Source organism: Balaenoptera physalus (assembly GCF_965194825.1).
Source record: "Balaenoptera physalus genome assembly, chromosome: 13".
NCBI lineage: Eukaryota > Metazoa > Chordata > Mammalia > Artiodactyla > Balaenopteridae > Balaenoptera > Balaenoptera physalus.
In genome coordinates, this window is record NC_138892.1 from 15,301,429 (window position 1) to 15,314,341 (window position 12,913).

The 12,913-nt window shown below is 48.7% G+C and overlaps 1 protein-coding gene across 9 annotated transcripts in view; it reads right to left on the reverse strand.

The window, feature by feature from the left end:
- Positions 1-12,913, reverse strand: part of ABTB3 (ankyrin repeat and BTB domain containing 3) — a 313,346-nt gene that overhangs the window by 31,509 nt on the left and 268,924 nt on the right. For 8 of the 9 annotated variants that reach the window (XR_014252553.1, XR_014252554.1, XR_014252555.1 and 5 more), the window contains exons 5-11: positions 12,391-12,556; positions 10,175-10,264; positions 8,076-8,177; positions 5,996-6,089; positions 5,744-5,879; positions 4,860-5,080; positions 3,214-3,392 (exon numbers count right to left, since the gene is read on the reverse strand). Coding sequence is in view for 5 of the 9 variants with exons in the window: in XM_082420977.1 (XP_082277103.1) it covers positions 3,214-3,392; positions 4,860-5,080; positions 5,744-5,879; positions 5,996-6,089; positions 8,076-8,177; positions 10,175-10,264; positions 12,391-12,556 (988 nt within the window). In the remaining 4 variants the exon portion in view is untranslated. The remainder of the gene's footprint in view (positions 1-3,213; positions 3,393-4,859; positions 5,081-5,743; positions 5,880-5,995; positions 6,090-8,075; positions 8,178-10,174; positions 10,265-12,390; positions 12,557-12,913) is intronic. The other variant, XM_082420980.1, reaches the window with a different exon arrangement.

The following is a 12,913-nucleotide window of genomic DNA, read 5'->3' on the forward strand; positions in this document are numbered from 1 at the left end:
TTGAAATGACAAAATTAGAGAAATGGAGACCGGATTAGTGGTTACCGGGGCATAAGGAGGGAGTGAGGGCAGAAGAGATATGGGTGTGGCTCTAAAAGGGCAACATGGGGGATCCTTATGGTGATGGGAGTTTTCTGCATGTTTACTGTATCATGTCAATATCTTGGTTGTGATATTTAACTGTCATTTTGCAAGATATTGCCAATGGGGGAAACAAAGTATCTCTCCGTATGTTTTCTTACAACTGCATGGGACTCTACAATTGTCTCAAAATAAAAAGTTTAATTTACAAAACTCAATTTTAAAACAGTGGAAAAAACCCCTAAAAACGTGCATAAACCACAAGGAAGAAAAAAAACACATAGCTCATGTCTCACCCTTGGCTAAAGCCTCCAGTGGTGTTCTATTCAGTTCACATGGAGAGAAACCCCAATGTCCACCATGGAGAAAGTCTCCGTGCCATTTGATTTCATCTCCTACACTTTCTCCTGTGTCCCACTGCTTCCTGCTGCCCCAGCACATCAAGCACGTTCCCACCTGGAGCCTGAGCTCCTGCAGTTCCCCCACTTGGAATGCTTTCCCTCCAGACCTCTGCGTGGCTGGAAGCTTTTCCTCACTTAGGTGGTTGTTCACATGCTACCTCCTCTGGGAGACTTTTCTTACCATCCTCTCTAAATTAGACCTTGCGTGCTCCACCCGCCAGAGACTACATCGTTGTCCAAGTTCATTTTTTTCATAGCATTTATCATGCTCTCACTCTCTTTTGCTGATGTATTTCCTTGCGTACTATGTGTCTGCCCCTCCCCTGGCCACAGTAAGTTCCATAAAGAAGGTAAAGAAGGCCCTGTCACCCTGTAGCCTAGTGGGCACTCATGACTACAGAATGAATAAATGCCCAGAGGAGTTATGTGTGGGAGAAACGGGCCAGGAGCTCTCTTTAAACAGATGTATTTTTAAAAATGACTGTATTGTTCTACTCCTGGGGAACTCTAGAGACACTGAACCCTTTTAAAGATAAAATTTATAACTGGGGGCAAAAAAGCACATCTGCAACTAGATTTCAAGTAACGTATGACCAAGCACAAGTCACCGATGGGGAGAAGGCATCGCTTCACTTTACAGGATGGTTGTATTTCTGTGAGTTGACCGTAAAGTGGATTTATTTACAGGAATTCTATATTCTTACCCACTACTCTGATAGAACCAGGTATTTGCGCCCACAGAACAGCAGACATGATGTGAACAGGAACCCGTTAGTGGAGGGAGAAGGGACAATGCTAGCTAGTTGTGTGATGCATGGCTTCTCCTTTCCTCCAATAGGACACTTTCTGAAGGCAGAGTTTTGCAGCACTTTCTCAACTCTCTGAACTTCTCTGCCACCATCTCTCTCCAGACATCTTTTGACCTCAGGAACATCACCGTGTTTGGGGACTGCTTGACTTGCTCGGGCAGCCACGGGAAATTATCACCTCTTTGCCCCCTGTGGTCAGTGTACACGATGATGTAATACCACATCTCACCAGTAGGGGTTGCCATTGACCCCCATAAGGGCAAACTTGACTCTTGAAAGCACCCTTTTCCCCAAACTTGCCCCACCTCCTGACCACGAGCTGCTCCTGCCCCATCCCTGGCTCCCCCCACCCTCCAAGATCAGTACAGCTGACCAGGAGCAGGCTCTAGTCCACATCTGCCAAAGGCCCCTGCCTTCTTCCAGGCCTCCAGCTGCCGCTTTCAGCTGCTGTTGGCTGCCCTTTCAGGGTCATGGCTGAGTGGGGTATAAGGGGCCTGCTGGGGTGCTAGCAATGTTCCATTTCTCAGTCTGGGTGCTGACCACACAGGTAAGTTTACCTTGTGAAAATTCATTAGGCTCTATAGTTACGATCTGGGCACTATTCTGATGTATCTCATGCTTCAAAGTAAAGTTTACTTTAAAAATCCATAGATTAGGTTTCCTTAATACATAGGGTGCCTTAGTCATTTCTGGAACTCCCACTACAGCCCGTAGAAGAAAAAACAAAACAAAACAAAACAAAACCAGAAACCAATTAGAACACCAAGACCCTGGGAACAGACCCAGCAATGATTTTTCACCAAGGTGGTTTCTTAGGTAGTTTCAGGCCTTATTTATTTATTTTTCAAGTTGCGGGGTGAGGGGTGAGGGGCAGGGAGAGTTTGGTTTTGAAATACTTCCAGCAGGTTTTGCTCTTTGTGGAATCACTGAGGCTCATTACCCGAGGGCCGGCACACCTCCTCGCATTTGGGGTCCCAGTGGGGCCTGACATCAAGCACAAATCCAGCCCACAGAGGCTGAGACTCTGGTGCTAATGAGAATACCTAATGGGACCGGCTCTGGACCCCAGGCCAGGTGCTCCAAGGCTCAGGAAGCAGCTGGGTGTGCTGCTGCTTTGCTGCGGGGCCATCCCTGCCGCCTGGAGAAGGCTGCTCTCCCTCTCCACTCTTGACAGCTCCCTGGCCAAGCCTGGCAGGGGAACCCACGCTGCCCTTCTGGCTCAGAGGCCTACTTCCCTGACACTTCACAGGCTCCCACTATCTTAGGACCCCAGGGTCCTGCAAAGCCTGCTGTGAAGGGGTTGCGGCATTTCCCTGCTGCTGGGAACATAGTGTCAGCAGGAATTCAGAGGCCCTCGAGGAAGGGGTGAGCCTCAAGCACCAGGCTCAAACGATCCTCAGATCTGAAAAGGCTTCTCAGGGCCTGGCTTTCCAGGGACCTTGGCAGGGTCTGCATCCCGTCAACCTAGAGAGCTACACCCATTTCTCTCTTCCTGCTGGATTCCTAATGTCCAGCCAGGCCTGCCCTGGTCTCAGCACCTCGGTGACACCTTCCCTGAGCATCTCACACCCCTCAGAGCCTGTGCCACCCAATTTAACATTGTTTCACAAACCACCTCAGATGTCCTTGGGGCCCATGGGTGGGCTTTAGCTCCCCAGCCTTCATGCAAATTCCCCAGGCTGGAAGATATCTTTTACTTTGTCCCACGTGCCCAAGTGCCTTGGGACATAACAGGTGTTCAGTAAAGCGGCTGCCCCATGAAAGGCTGTACAAATAGCTGTAACCAGCTGGGGTACATTTGCATCAGCTCTGTGACTGCAGGGAGCCCACCCGTGGGACAGGGTCAGGCTCAGGGAGCACGGAGATCAGAGCCCCCGGCCTTTCTCTCTGCCCACAAGCACAACGGCGTTAAGCCCCCGTACCTTGCTGGCTTTCAAGATCTCGAACATGAGGGGCAGGCCCTGGGTGACGAGCTCCTCCGTGTACTCTTCCTCCTGAATGGTCTTAAACTCCTTCAACAGGCACTGAATGAGAGGCCGGCGGTGCTGCTGGAAGGCGATCCGCAAAGACTCCAGCCAGGTGTGCAGGGTCCACGGGACACCTGGAAAGGGGGCGGGCGGGGGTGGGGGAGGGGAGGGGAGGGCAGAAAACAACCAGAGGAGAAGGCGTGTTTTTATCTGGAAGCTGGCCTTTCCCGGGGACATTACCACATCATGAGACCAAGAGCCTGCCTTTCAATGAATAGAGCCAGTGTTGCTTTTTTTTTCCCCCAAAGACTCGCAGAAGTTGAAATTAAAGGTTGTAATTCGATTCCCTTAACTATGGGTGTTTAGTCCTGCACGCTACTCATATTATTAGGGGCTGCATTTTACAAGGTATAATCCTTGTGTAGAATACTGGAATTGTAATGCACACTCTTTATGCAGATTGCATCCTTCTGAGTCCTGACTTCCTTCGTCTCCATCCCCTCTACATCCGTGCCCAGAGCTTAGAGGTGGTGAAACCCACGGGTGGACCTCACCATCCGCTGCTCTGGTCAGGGCAGATATTTCCATCTGAATATGAAGACACAGGAGGATACTGCTGCCGCTCCCATGTGCAGAACAACATTTCCATCTGCAGGCACTTCATCAGGTCTTTCTCCCTTGATAGAAGCCTCTCCAGCAGCTGATTGCTGTGATTTGCTTCTCCCCCCTCACTGTGAGACTGAGGCACTCGCTACTGTTTATAACAAGCACACGATTCAGGGTCTCGAGCTTCAGAATCAAGCGTCACAGGCTCCCAGGGCAATGGCATAAACGTCCGCCACACTAAACGGCCACCCTCCAAGAGAGACCAGTTTCCAGAACAGCACCGGGGGCCCCTCCTTGGGGCCTCAGCCTACCCTGACCTGCCACAGCCTGTGTTTACAGCCCGTGCTCCATCCTGCTGTTTCTGGGCCGGGGCTAGTGCCATTAGAGGGGTGAAGGCCAGGCTAGCCTGTTCCCCAGACGCATGGAGGAGATGGCTCTGGCACAGCTCACTCAAGGGAGAGCCCCCCCTAACTCTTCCCGAGGGTGGCTTTGCCCCTGAAGTGGGTGCAGCCTTGCTAGGGAAGAGATGCCCTCATCCTAGCTGGTGCCGGCGGCCGCTTCATGGATTTGGGTACTCTCAGGCAGCGATTCCCCAACCACTGGGAACCACCTGGGATGATTGTTAAATATAAAGATTTCCAGCCTTTATCCATCCAGACCCTCGACAGCAGAGCCTCTGGGTGTAGGGCCTGGCAATCCGTATTCAGACAAGCTCCCCAGGTGATTCAGATTTCTAACTCAGGGTCCAGAGTTTGGGAATCGTGGAAGGGTGACCTGAGGATGGGACTTCGGGGCTGGCAGGACGCTGCTGTCTGTGGGGATGGTGTGGGGACTTAGCCTGGAAGTGCTCCAACCAGCAAATGAGAAGCTCCCTGGGCTGCGTGGGGTGTGTGCGTGTGTGTGTGTGTGTGTGTGTGTGTGTGTGTGTGTGTGTGTGTGTGACCTGGAGCTGGGCAAAGGCTCTGTGCCCAGCCTTGGAGGGTCCCCAGACTGACCTATGCTCCTGATATCAATTGTGACATCCACGTAGCCATGCTCAGCGCTGTGATACATGGCCTCCCTCAGGGCTCTGAGTTTGGCCTTGCTGTTGCGGCTGGCACACAGCGGGGACGGGGCTGTCTCCCCCAGGTCAGTCCCCTCGGCCAGAATCTCCTCCAGGGACAGGATATCACTCTTCTCCTTCTCTGGCTGAGCGAGCAGTTTGCGGAACACATTCCTGTCAATCATAAACCCAGAGATGAAGACACTCAGAGATGGAAGGGCTTTGCCAGGGCAGGGACTAGGCAGGGGAAGTGGGGAGACCTCTCACTTGGGACAAGGGAAGGACGGGACCAACTCCAGGGTGGCGGTTTCAGAGGTCTGACCACGGGTGCTATGTTTGGTGGATGGAGGAGATGGTGGGGCAGGTGTGGCTGTGTTTCCTTGAGGACAACTTGGAGCTAAGTGCATTCCCCAAATATCTAGAAGGTTCTAGAACCATCTGTCTGCAGTTCCCCCCCCCCCACAGTGAATTTGCTTCACTTGGGGTTACATGTAGTAAAATCTGATGGGGTAAATCCTGAAGGAAATGTAGACAGGAAGTAACCAAACATGAGGGGTTTTACGATTCTTTAAAAGGGATTCTTCTCACTTCACGACAGGTGATAGGATGAGTGCTGACCAGCCCTGGCAAAGAGTGACGTCTCTGTGAGAGGAAAGCCAGTTGGGAAAGGACCAGACAAGCCAGTCTGAGTGGACGTGTGCTGCATGAAGCTGGCCAGGCCTGATCTGCCTCTGGGTCCCACATCCAGAGATACAGTGGGTCTGGGGTAGGCTTGGGAATCTGCATTTTTAACAAGCACCACTTGGGACCTCGTGGCTTTGGGCCATCCTAGCCTACCTGTGTCCGTGGGCTGCGGCCTGGCTGAAAGAGTTCATATCACCCTGGGGGGTGGTAGAAATTCCATTCCTGTACATGGTTCCTATCAGGGGGTCCGCGCCACGCTCCAACAGCAAACTAACCAGCTCAAAATTTCCTGCAAGCCCAGAGAAGGGGGTTTTATAAGAGAATCAAGCAAACACACGGTCACAGACACATCAAGGGCCAACGCGCTGGAGCCCCTTGGCCGGCGTGAGCATCAGCAACTCTTACCTACGGCGGCTGCAAGCTGGAGGGGCGTTTCTGAATAGTTCTCCTCGCCATGCTCCACAGAGCCCTCCACCTTGGCCCCAGCGTCCAGGAGGAGCTGCGGAGGAAGAGCGGCCATTGAGATGTTTAAAGGACATGCATGTGAGGAGACGTCAGGAGAAGGTGGTGGAAATCAGTGTGACGCCAGTGTTCCTGCCCTCCCTCTGGGTCTGTGAGCATGTGCACAGGGGGAGGGCAGTTGCACCTCAGAGGAAAAACCGAGAGCCTCTCGTATCTTCTAGAGCCTCAGATCACTCAAGTTGTGGTTCACGGACAGTAGCACCAGCATCCCCTGGGAGCTTGTTTGAAATGCTGGCTCTGAGGCTCCACCCCAGACCGAATGATGGGAATCTGCACTTCACCAAGTTCTCCAGGTGATTTATGTGTACATTAAAAGTTTCTAGAAGCACTGAGCTAGAAGCTCGTGGCACCAGTGTGTCGGAGGACTTCCTTTCGGGGTCGGAGACACAAAGCCTCGGAGAGTATTAGTGGGGTCTCTTAGAACCATAGCAACTCAAGAGTTCTGAAGAACTCTTTGGGGACCACCAGGGCCAACCAGGGCAAGAATCGCTTCTAGAACATCCTGGAGGGCTCTGAAGACAGCTCAGCAAATGCTGAGTTTCCTGGCCAGCGAGATCAGTGAGTAAAGTGGCAGAGTGAGCTTCCAAGAGTGCTGCTGAACATGATTCCATTCTGCGCATTCTCTAAGAGATCTGGGCTTCCTAAAAACAGAGATGCCGTCCATGCTGGATCTCACAGTGAACGTGCTGTCAGCACAGCTGATGTAAAATGAGGGGGAAACATCTGTCTTACCTGCTCAGGGCTACCTGAGGGCACAGTCAGGAAGGGGCTGCCTACCTGGCACTCCATGGTGTGTGCACCTGCTGCGGAGAGGTGACCTGACTTCTGTTTGGCTTTGCTTGGCTACCCACTGCTCCTATTCCTGATTTAAAGGCTGGGGATGCCACTGCATGTTAAGGGATGGCATTTGTGTCCACTAGGCCACCCTCTGACCCCTCCTCTCTTAGATCCCTCCACTAGGAGTGGGCTGGTCATGACGTTCTACAGGCAGAAGCCAGCTCTTGGTGTGACATGTCACGCACTCAACCTCCTGAAACATGACTTCACATCTGTCTTAAGGATTCCCACGACCTAGGAAACAACAAAGGATTCCTGTGGCACTCCAACATTGCCTAGGGGTCCCTAGCACACTATTTTCTGCTCTGCATAATTCTAAGAGGCTTGGACCACATAAAAGGAGGTGAGTTCCTGAGGTACCCAAAGCTCAGCATTTATTAGGGTGTCAGATGTGGTCAGGGACCTGGATGCTGATATCTTTTTTCCAATGAAGTAAAGTTTTAAGATCTGGAATAAACCGAGCTTAAGATCTAGAATATACTAGATGGCTATTCATTGAACACCAACTCTACAACAGCCAGAAAGGGTGCAAGCAAAACACACTTACGTGCCCAAAGGACCTCAGACGAGGACATCTCGCCATACTCGGGGAGCTGTTTCAGAAGGCACATGTGAAGACCCTACTCTAGACCTCTTGGATGGGATTCTCCATAAGTGGGATCCAAGCAAGTATCTTTTGGAACCGCTCCCTTGGCGACTTGGATGCTTCTTTCCAGTGGTTGGAAACCACTAGACTCTATGCAAACACTGGGGTCACACCTAAGGGAAGGTTCTAAGGTCTCACACCAGCCAGGTCTTATGTTCATGTTACAACAAGCAAAAATGAACAAATCCACAAAATCACAGCTCAGGCCCCACCCCCGAGCAACTGGGAACAACTTGGTAAGTTTGCCACTCTGCGTGTGAGGCTGCATGTGGGTATGTGTTAAGTTCATATTGGTTAGAGCCAGGCCATATAGAGCATTACATATAATATTTTCATTCATATGATATGAATGTGCTATATTTAACTGCAATTAACCAATATGAATCTCTTAGGGAATAGGCATGCTGGGAGAGGTACAAATTTGCGTAATGAAAGAGGTAAAATTAAAGGTCAGATGTGGATAGGGAAATACGTTAATACCTGAACTACAGGAATATGTCCATGCAACACAGCAAAAGTCAGAGCCGTCCAATGGCGGGTCTCAGGGTGGACGGATGGATATTTATGAGGAGTACTGACAACCTATAAACAAATTGAAGTTATTTTCAAAATGTGACCTTCACAATACTTAGACCAGCAAATCTGACCTATCTGTGGCTGGGCATGTGGGCTAGATATGTACAAAAGGACGTCCTAGAAGGTGCCTCGGGAAACACTGGAGATGTGGGGTAGTGACTTTATATCCTCCGTCACAATGAGGACTCCTTTGCTTCTCGTCTGAAAAGAGCTGAATGGATGATTTCTGACCACCTCTAAGGAGCCTTGGAGAAGCTGTAACGGTGGCTACAAGGAGCCTGCTCCCCTGCCTGTCTCCTCTTCCTGCTTAAGGGAGGGTGCTGCTTCTGAGAGCTACAGGATGTCAGGTGGTGTGAGGCCGCTACCATCACATCCACATCTCTAGGGGAAATTCTTGGCAGCGGCAAACCCCGTGCAAGGGGAGGTCTGCTTCGAGCTTTCAAGTCAAGCAATACCACAAGCCATCTGATGGAGGAACATCACCATCTGGTCACAGCTCACCCCACACTGTCCTCATTTCATTCTTCTTCTGGCTTCCTGGTTGACAGGGACCCTCATGCTACTGGAAACCTAGGCACAAACCTTCCCTGGGCACACCACGAATGAGCAATCTGATATTGGCCTTCCCATATGGGGACCTCAAAACACCCCAGGCCAAGAGAGAGACTGCAGGACAGCTAAAGGTTAGGGTTCTGCAGGATTGCCACCTACACATGGCTTTTCTTCCAAACACTCCTGGGGCCATAATAGCCGCGATGCCTGCTGCTTTCAGAGCAGTTGATTTCACTAATCACCGGCGGGGGGAGGACCTTGAGCTGGGAGCTGTGGGATGGGCTAGAGGACCAGAGAACCCCACCAGGACCCAAAGTTGACGAGCCCTTGCAGGGATGTACACAGTGCTTGGGGATTCGTAGCAGGAAAAAAAAATCCCCAATACTTGAAATTTATAAGATCCAAAGTGGTTCTGGATCCAAAACCATGTCTATTGCCTGCTTTCCTCAGATGAATATAAAGCATGCTAATTTTTTCTTTTTTAAACCACAGTACGAAGACTACAAGAGCATCTAATTTTGAACTAAAAAAAGTTTCCTGGGGTGGCTGAGTTAGGAGTGCAGCATGTCAATCGATCTTCCCAGCCTCTGAGACTGCCAATATTAGGCTGCCGGAAGACAGTGGGTCTTTTTTTTTTTTTTGTGAGAGGGGTTCTTAAGTCAGCATAGAACATGGTCAAAAAGTGTAATTTCACCTATTATAAGCCTTGGCGGGGGCGGGGGGCAGGAACCAATAATAACTGAGTCCCAAATTGATGCTACTCTGTATTTATCTCTTCCAACAACTCTCTGAGATGGGTGCGATTATTCTCCCATTTTGCAAAGGGGAACACCGAGGCTCAGGAAGGTTAAACTATTTGCCCAAGCAGAAAAGCAAGTTACTAAGACACAGCAGTTTCAGAATTTGAACCCACGTGTCAAATTCTAAAGCCTGTGAGGGTGCGCTTTCCACTATACCACACTGCCTCAAGGAAGCTTTGCAATTAGCTTTAAGACCTGTGGTTTAAACCGGCCAACTGGGTGAGCCAATCGGGATTCGGTGGGGGAGGGTGGAAGACCTGGGGGAGCCACACCTTAGCTCAGGGTACGGGGACCAGCTTTGTATTTGGCAGAGGAAAGGGCTGATGGCTCAGGACAGTGCTCTCTGCCCGATCCCAGAAGGAATGGATCAGCAAGAAGAATCAGAGACTGGGTACAGCTGAACTGAGGGAAAAGCTAGGGCTCCTTGTGGCCTCATGGGTTGTTTTTAAATGAAAAATGTTTTTGGGCAGCTCCTTGGAGTTTGGTTGGGCTGGGGCCTCAGGACAGAGGAAATCCAACAGCTGGTCTGACCTATTTGCTGGACTGAGCACCGTCAGCGGTGGCTCTTTGGGAGATAAAGCCCCCCTCTTTTTGCTCGCCTTCCCCGGGGACTGCCAGGCCCAGGGGCCCTGCAGCCCTCTGCACCCTCACCTCCACATTCAGGTCAGCTCCGGCATCCAGCAGCATCTGAACCATTGCCTCGTCCCCGCGGACGCAGGCGTACATCAGGGGGGTCATGCCCTGTGGTGAGTTAAAAACCAGAGAACAGAGGTTCACCAGGTGGCTGTGTCACTTGACAAAACAAACGGAAAATCTTACTTGTGTGAAGGAGGCTATAATTGTACTCAAAATCCAGTATTTTAAAGTAAATGTACAGCCCTATAAGGTCATAATCCTCCGTATTTTGAAAACCAAAATGGAAGCAAGAAGGGAAACATACATTGCCTTTTTTTTTTTTTTTTTTTGCATTTATCTTGGCTTAAGTCGGAGGATTTTTTGTTTGTTTTAGGCTGCAACAGATCTAAGAGTGTTTGCTAAAACAAGTGGTTGGTTTCAACTGAAAGCTCTTAGGAACTTTCTGGATTCTGCAATATCAGCCCTAAGCTATCTAATTGGTAAACACTGTTTCCTTGACATTTTCTCTTTCACAATATAAGTGTCATCTTTGCTCTATGTGAGCTGCTGGTCAGTGTCAAGGGAAATTGGTGTCTCTGAGTATGACCCCAGCACGACGTCAGCTTTGACATTATCATTTACAAGCAAAAGGCAAGCGAATGAGGAATGACTTTCAGGAATTCCATATCTGCCCATGATTCCTACTTATTACAAAGTACCACACCAACAGAAGTAAGGGATGGATTTTTCAATAAACAGTGTTGTGAAGGCGGCTATTTGGGAAAATGTTCAGGTTAGAGCCTTATCTCACACTATACACCAAAATCATTTCCAGTTTGATTAGAGATATAGAGAAAAAAATTAAAACCATAAAAGACATCTAACTGGATCCGTTTCTAGGCATAAAAGTAATGGAAGAAATCACAAAAGAAAATCATTACAGCGTTGAGGACATGCGATTGAAAACATAAACAAAATTAAGAAGTAAACAATAAATTGAGACATATTTGTCATATTATAACAGAGGGTTATATGTCTAATATGTAAAGAGCTCTTTGAAATAAAGAAGAAAAACACTTAAGCTCTAATGAAAAACAGGCAAAAGATTAATTAAATTAAGTAAAAGATTAATAGGGTACACATAAATAGTTGGAGAGTGTGTACAAGGAAACAGTCTCTGGGAAAGTAATTTGAGATCCAAAACTTTAAGATAAGTTGATGCATTTGAGTGACTATTTCCACTTTAAAAAAATTTCCCTAATGAAATAATCAGAGATTTGAACAAAGATTTGTGTAAGTACATGTAGCTCAGCATTACTGATATAAGTAATTAGAAACAATCTAAGTATTCAACAACTGAGGTATGGTTTACTGAACAAATAAACATGACCATTTTATGTAGCCATTAAGAGTGATTTAAAAAAAGAATATTTAATGATACTGCAAAGTATCTTTAATACAAAATACCAAAACCAGAAAGATAATAAATCCTTGTTCTTAAAAAATAATGTGTGTGGTGTGTGTGTGTGTGTGTGTGCGTGTGCGTGTGTGTATTAGGGCTCCTTTGTGTTGCTCAAGAAAGTTATTAGCTGTTATCCCTTCCCTGGAACTTGCTGCATGAGCTGCCCATGTGAGAAGCAACTCCGTTTGTCCTTTGTGACTTTCCATCTGGGGCTCACATTGAAAACTGCTGTTTGTTTTCTCCGTCCGTGACATCTTCACCCACCCGGGGTGTCTCCCTCACAGACACACAAGCCTCTCACTGTACCTCAGTTTCAGTGGTTTGGGGGATGGCTGCCTGTCTCTGAGGTGTCTCCTGGGGTTCCTCAGAATGACCTTTGTGTATCTTAAACACACCCTGAAAGTTTGGTGAAAATCTGCTTGGATTTGTTCTGTGATGCAGAGAACTAATTTTAACCATGCTGGAAAAAGGGCTCGAAGGACACAAGCTAAATATAAATGATGGTGGATGATGATGGCATGATTTCCTTTCTGGAATAGGTCTATTTTTCTCTATTTTCCATTTCAGCTGCAAGGATCACATGCAACTTCTGTACAGATGAACAAGGATATTTTTATAAGATATTTTAAAAACTTAAAAAAAAAAAATGAAAACAACAACAACAACACAATCACCCTACGTCACCAGAAGGGGGAGCCTCTGTCCAGTGCCTGCTGTTTCCATCCTGCCCTGGGGCAGGGCACATGGTGGAGGTGGGGTGCCTGTTCAGACACTCGGAGGACCCCTGTACCTGTTCGCTCATGGTGTTGATCCCATCGGGCCCCAGAAGAGACACTGCCTGCTTCACCAGGTCCGTCCGCCCACAGTTCAGCATCCGGAAACCCAGGTCCTGCTTAAACTTGGCTTCGATGGCCACTGCATCCAGCTTCCGAGAAGCGCAAAAGCAGTCGTCGGCCCTAAGGAAGGGAGAGATGGTCAGTTGGGTGCAGCAGCTTCGCCAGGACTGGTTCTCGAGGGCCACAAGAGTTAGGAAGCACCAAGGAGACTTTCCATTTGCTTTTCATGTCAATTGCTTGTTTCTGGGCTCCAGTTAGAATATGGATATCTCTTGATCCTTGTGCTTTATAACTGCTGCTTATCTGTCTTATCTCTCCTCTGCTCCCACAGCATATTGAGCTAAGAATAATAATGGCTAATATTTACTGACTGTTCACTATGGTTAAACTCTTTACATGAGTTAATTCATTTACTCCCCACATAACCCTAAGAGGTAAGTACTGTCATTACCCTCTCTTTTAACCATGGGAAACAGA